The 6,436-nt window shown below is 32.1% G+C and overlaps 1 protein-coding gene across 3 annotated transcripts in view; it reads right to left on the bottom strand.

The window, feature by feature from the left end:
• Positions 1–5,082: 5,082 nt before the first annotated feature.
• Positions 5,083–6,436, bottom strand: part of LOC119496380 (retinol dehydrogenase 13) — a 12,241-nt gene continuing 10,887 nt past the window's right edge. For all 3 annotated transcript variants that reach the window (XM_037783643.1, XM_037783641.1, XM_037783642.1), the window contains one exon: positions 5,083–6,303. In XM_037783643.1, the coding sequence (XP_037639571.1) occupies positions 6,198–6,303 (106 nt within the window). In that variant the 3' untranslated portion in view covers positions 5,083–6,197. The remainder of the gene's footprint in view (positions 6,304–6,436) is intronic.

The following is a 6,436-nucleotide window of genomic DNA, read 5'->3' as shown; positions in this document are numbered from 1 at the left end:
CCGGCGGACACCGAGCCGTCTGTCTTCTTCTCATGATACAAGTTTATAACCGGGGCTGTTAGTCGGTTAAAATATTTAATCACGATTAATCACACATTATTTATCTGTTCTAAATGTACCTTAAAGGGAGATTTGTCAAGTCTTTAATACTCTTATTAATGAAAATAATAATAATAATAATAATAATAATAATAATAATAATAAAATAATATAGATATATAATAAATAAAAATAAAACAATAAAATAATAATAAAGTAAGATAAATAAAATAATTAAGGCTTTCAATTTATTAAAATATGAAATCACGATTAATCATACATTATTTATCTGTTCAAAATGTACCTTAAAGGGAGATTTGTCAAGTATTTAATACTCTTATTAATGAAAATAATAATAAAATAATAAATAAATAATAACATAATAATTATAAAAAATATAGATATATAATAAATAAAATAAAAATAATAATAAAGTAAAATAAATAAAATAATAAGGGCTTTCAATTGATTAAAATATTTAATCGCAAATTAATCGCACATTTTTTATCTGTTGAAAAATGTACCTTACGGTTTTTAAGTATTTAATACTCTTATCAACATGTGAGTGGACAAATATGCTGCTTTATGCAAATGCATGTATATATTTATTATTGTCAATCAGTTAACAACACAAAACAATGACTAATATTGTCCAGAAACCCTCACAGGTACTGCATTTAGCATAAACAATATGCTCAAATCATAACATGGCAAACTGCAGCTCAACAGGAAACAACAGCTGTCAGTGTGTCAGTGTGCTGACTTGACTATGACTTGCCCCAAACTGCATGTGATTATCATAAAGTGGGCATGTCTGTAAAGGGGAGACTCGTGGGTACCCATAGAACCCATTTTCATTCACATATCTGGAGGTCAGAGGTCAAGGGACCCCTTCGAAAATGGCAATGACAGTTTTTCATCGCCAAAAGTTTAGCCCAACTTTGGAGTATTATTTAGCCTCCTTCCTACCTAAAAATCCCAAGTTGTGTTAATGTGTTAAAGAAATTAGTGGCATTAAAACAAATTTGCTTTAATGCGTTATTATCGCGTTAACTTGGACAGCCCTATTTATAATACCAAACTGTAAAAATACTCTAGTACAGTTAAAAGTCGTCCTGCATTCACGTTGCTTTACTTATTTAGTAGTAAAATGTACAGTTAGATAAATGTTGTCAGGGTTTTATTATTTGTTACACGGCTTTGTTGAATACTCGATTCTGATTGGTCAATTGTGGCGGTCTACGGTCTGTTACGGACCGTTGCTATGGACACAGTTTTGATGTCGGACTCTTGCGGACTGTTTCTGTGTCAAATTATTGATTTCTTAAGGAAGTAGTAATAAGTCAGACAAATGTAGTTGAGTAAATAGTAAAATATTTCCTTCTGAGATGTAGTAGAGAAGAAATATAAAGTAGCGAGTACCTCAAAATTGTACTTTACTACACTACTTAGTTACACTCCACTACGAGTTTGAACGTTGTAGTTTGACCATCAAATAATATATCTATATAATATCTATCTATTTAATAATATCTGTGTGTATATGTACATATTCACATATATCGTGAATCGCACAGAACAACATTTACAGCTTGAGATAGTTTTAATTGTATAATACCCGACAAGTCAACAATAAAATACAAAGAATTGCTAGACAATGAGGCTTTATATTGTGGGTCAGTCTGGATCCAGTCTGTGATCCTCGGCTCACATCTGGATCAGTGTAATCCGGTTCAGAGTGGTCTGGATGTTGGCAGATGTTTACAGGCTGATCTGATCTGGAGTCGGTTTCACTCTGAGCTCAGATCGTCAAACTGGGTCAGACTGAGAGACGGAGGCTGATCTGCAGATTATGTACTGACACGCTTCATTAAAGGCACAACACGCACAAAATCACAACAACAACAACAGCTGATGAGTCCTGCTGGTCGACTATCAGAACTGATCCAGGTTCAGTTATTTCTTCATTTCATCGACACGTCAACAAACAGAGTAAAAGAGAAATCTGGCAAAATTAAACTCAACAGATAAAAACTCACAAATAAAATTTCCATATTTAATGAGTTATATTCACGTTTTCATTGCGTACATTCTGTTTCTGCATTGTGTGCACGTTTGTTTTGCGCAACACAGGTGGAAAGTAACCTTTACTCTCAAGTACTTTACTTAAGTACAATTTTGAGGTACTTTACTTGAGTATTTTAATTTTCTGCTACTTTCTACTTCTACTCCACTACATCTCAGAGGGAAATATAGTACTTTTTAATCTACTTTTTGCAAACTGTTACACCTCGGTGTATATACAGTATATATATAGTATATATATATATATATATATATATATATATACTATATATACACACACACATATTTACCACTTCTCTATACATACTACATATATAGACAGTTAATTCTTCTCACCTTAATAAATACTAAAATCAATTATATTCTGATTCATTATTTATTTTTTTTAATATTATTTTTATTGACAAATTTTAACGACAACACATACATCAAACAAAAATCAATACCCCCAACCAAACCCGAAAGTTCACGCACTCGCACACTCACACACACACCCACACACTTTTACACCCGGGGAGGAGTAATACAAATACCTAAGAGAGAATTATCTGAACCGCATGTCAAGGACAAAACATACATATTGTTACATACAGTATCATCCATGTGATAGTTAAATGCAAGCCATCCATAGTGGGAGTATTCAACAGCAAAACAGAGAAAAGGAAAAGTAAAACAGTCAATATATGAATAGAAATATCGTCAAACTGAGTCCAAATATTGCAAAAAAGGGCCCCCAAGATTCTTCCCATTCATGTTGACATTTTAAATTATATAACTGAGACCAATTCATGCAACCAGTTTCTGAAGCACGGTGGAGTTGGTGTCTTCCAGTCTTTGAGAATAAGTTTTTTTGCTAATACCATGCCCATCAATAGAGCTGTTTGAATATGTAAAGGGAGAGTTGAGGAGTCCACTGAGGATCCAAAAAGAGCCAAATCTCAGAGAGAGAGTCCTGTGATAAACCCCAGAAAAAAAGAAGAAGATTCTTGACCAAAACTGATAAATTAATGGACAATCCCAAAATAAATGCAGCTTTGTACCATCATTTGATTTACATTTATCACAAATTGGAGACACAGAGGGGTAAAATGTATGTAACATGACTTTAGAATAATGAAAAACGGTGAATCACTTTGAACTGAATTAACCTATGCCTGCTATTTATATTCTGATTCATTATGAACATGAACAACGCTCAAATAAAATCTGGCCTCATCATCATTAAATATCACGTAATTAGAAGAACTGGAAACTTTCTTTGTGTCAGCACAAGTTTAACTTCCTGGAAAGTTTTCAGCTTCAATTTATGATTCATCATGAATGAAGTAATTTTCCTTGTTACAGATATGATGTCATCTACTGTATGATCTCATCACAGAGTCAGCGTATCCAGCCACAGCCACGTTTCTGTCATCTCAGTTTCTTTTTTGTGATTGTCGTTCACAAACTGAGTTATTAACTCGTTTAATCTCCATTTTTTTATGTACAGTTTTATTTTTGTGTTGTTACTGATCAAAGTCAAAGTCATTTTCATGTTATAATAATAATAATTATAATAATAATAATAAATGTATTTATACGGTACTTTTCAAAACAGATGTTACAAATAGTAAAGTGGCAAAACCAGGTGATAAAATCAAAAAGGATCAAATGAATTTGGTTCTTTTCTGTTCAGCAGATCTCAGAAGTGAAGTCACAACAGAACTTCTTCTTTAGTTCAACGTTACTGTGACTCTGCTGCCACCTGCTGGTACGTCAGCTCTCTACAACTCTACAACTTCATAGGAATATACTGTATGTATTAAAATGAACTCACAGTACTAGCACCAGTGCCAGTACCAGCACAGTACCACATACACATCTGGACATTTTCAAAATCAAAATTTTTCTCACTGAAATGTTCTAAACTGTAAATGTAAAATTCCTGTTAACAGTATATCAGTTGAATAATTTAATGATGTAAACTATCTAAAAACTAAACTACTATGATTTAAACTAATGTTTTTCATTTTATATTCAGTGACTGACTGTATGGAGTCACAGAAATAGTAATAAAGCATTTATTGTTTAATAACTAATTGTACAACACAAATAGGCATTAATAAAGTTGTTTACAAATGTATGTATTAATCTATGAATAAATGGACTAAATTACAAAGTAATTCATTATTTGAAATTTTAATGGGCAATAAAAAGAAGAATTATAAAAAGAATTTACAATGAAATCCATAAATAAATAGTTCAAATTAAATTGTTTTACAAAAATACCATAAAACAGTCAATAAGTATATCATTTAAAATTACATGATTGAATTCATAAATAAATAATCGAATTTAAAAATCCATTTGAAAATGCAGTTTAAAAAGATAAATAAATAACTGGATACACAAATTCAATAAAAAAGATTTTATATTCTTCTTTATCTTAATGTTAATGTATTAGCAATAATGTTAATAATGTTAATTTATCAGTAATAATTGTAATATTGTTAATGTATTAGTAACAATGTTAATAATGTTAATGTATCAGTAATGTTAATAATGTTAATGCATTAGTAAAAATGCTATAATGTTAATGTATTAGTAATACTGAACTCTATTTTATCTATATTTCACTATTTTTATAAACCAAACAATCGATTAATCTAGAATATAATCAGCAGATTAATTCTCAATGAAAATAATCATTAGTTAATAGTTCAAAATGAGATTGAGCTCAACCAACTACAACAGTAAAATCCTTCTTTTACATTAATGCATGAGTAATAATACTCTAATATATAATAGTATCAGTGCTACACTGTACACATACTCCATGTAAAACGTTTAGTTTAAAACTCTATAAACTTGTTTTATTACCAGACAGCTGTTGATCATCAGTCTAAAGCTTCATCAAACCTTCAGTTCACATTATTTTATATAAATATTACTGGTCATTACAAAATAAGAGACTTTATATGAAACATAATCATATCCTTTATTCGGAAATATACAATCATGTTATGTCCTGTCATCTTCATCATCAAAAGTCCTCATGTTACATAGTTAGAAACATGAAACTGCTTCATCATGTCAGCTCATTTATCTGATCTAAATTCACAAACACACTGTTAAACAAAAAGCTGCTGAATCTGATTTCCTGAATATACAAAATATTAAACAGTATTAACGTCTGTCAGCCTTTAATAAACCAAACAGAGCTCTTCATATTCATACAGCTGAAGACAAACATCCTCAAATATCAATGACTCAAGTTGAGCAAACATTAAGGTAACATAAAGGGAACATTAAGAAAAGAAAAAGAAAAAAGGAGGAGGACATAAAGAGAGAATAAAGAAAAGATGAAGGAAAGTTAAGGGAAAATTAAAACAGTAAGGAAACACAAGGGGAAAACTAGAGGGAGCATGAAGGAAACATGGAAAAATCAAAGAAACCTGAAATAAATATTCAGGACACATAAAGGAAAAATATAGCAAAAGAAAAAGATTAATTTAAGGGGAACACAGAGGAACATAAAGGGAACTTAAATGGAACAACAAGGGAACATGATTATGTTTTAACACTGCTCTGGGGGAAACTGTATCTTGAAACTAAAAGAACATTCAGTCCAACCTTTATTTAACCTTTAATATCACCTGTGACATCACAGCAGGTCAAAGGTCAACAGTAAAATACCGTCCAATCAGGCACCGCGTTCTCGAACACCCCACTTCATACGAACACGTCACAGAACATCACAGCTGTTTAAAAGAGTTCCATGTTTTTATGGAAAATAAACGAACGAAAAATACAAACTCTTTGTATCTCATTATATTTTAATTATGGTTTACAAAGTGATGATAAAACAGCAAACTAAATCTGATATACTCAAATTATTGATTATTATTTATCATATTATTATTTCTCCCATCCTGACCTCAGGGACACCTCTGATTGGCTCCTGTCATCTGTCAATCACAGTGAGTATTTAACTGATGTGCGTGGTCGTCCCGTCCTCCACCTGATGGCGGAGCCACAGTCTTTGGATGCTTCACTTCCTGTTTCCCTGCTGCACACAGACATCAGGGCCGAGGTCAGCATGTTTCCTTTAATCCGACCAATCGGGCGCTCTCATCCCACAGCTTCCTCGCCACAACGTCGTCCCGCCCCTCTGGGGCTGCTTCCTTCTCTGCACAGTCACTGACAACAAACACAAATCAACGTTTTCGTGACTTATGAGGACGTCACATTGATTCATTCCAGGGAGACTGACCCGAATCTACAACAAAAAAAAGAAGCTCAAAGAACTATTGTGACTAACTACTGTTAGCAT

Source organism: Sebastes umbrosus, chromosome 11 (assembly GCF_015220745.1).
Source record: "Sebastes umbrosus isolate fSebUmb1 chromosome 11, fSebUmb1.pri, whole genome shotgun sequence".
Lineage (NCBI taxonomy): Eukaryota > Metazoa > Chordata > Actinopteri > Perciformes > Sebastidae > Sebastes > Sebastes umbrosus.
Note: the sequence above shows the minus strand (reverse complement) of the source record. Positions and strands in the feature narration are given on the sequence as shown.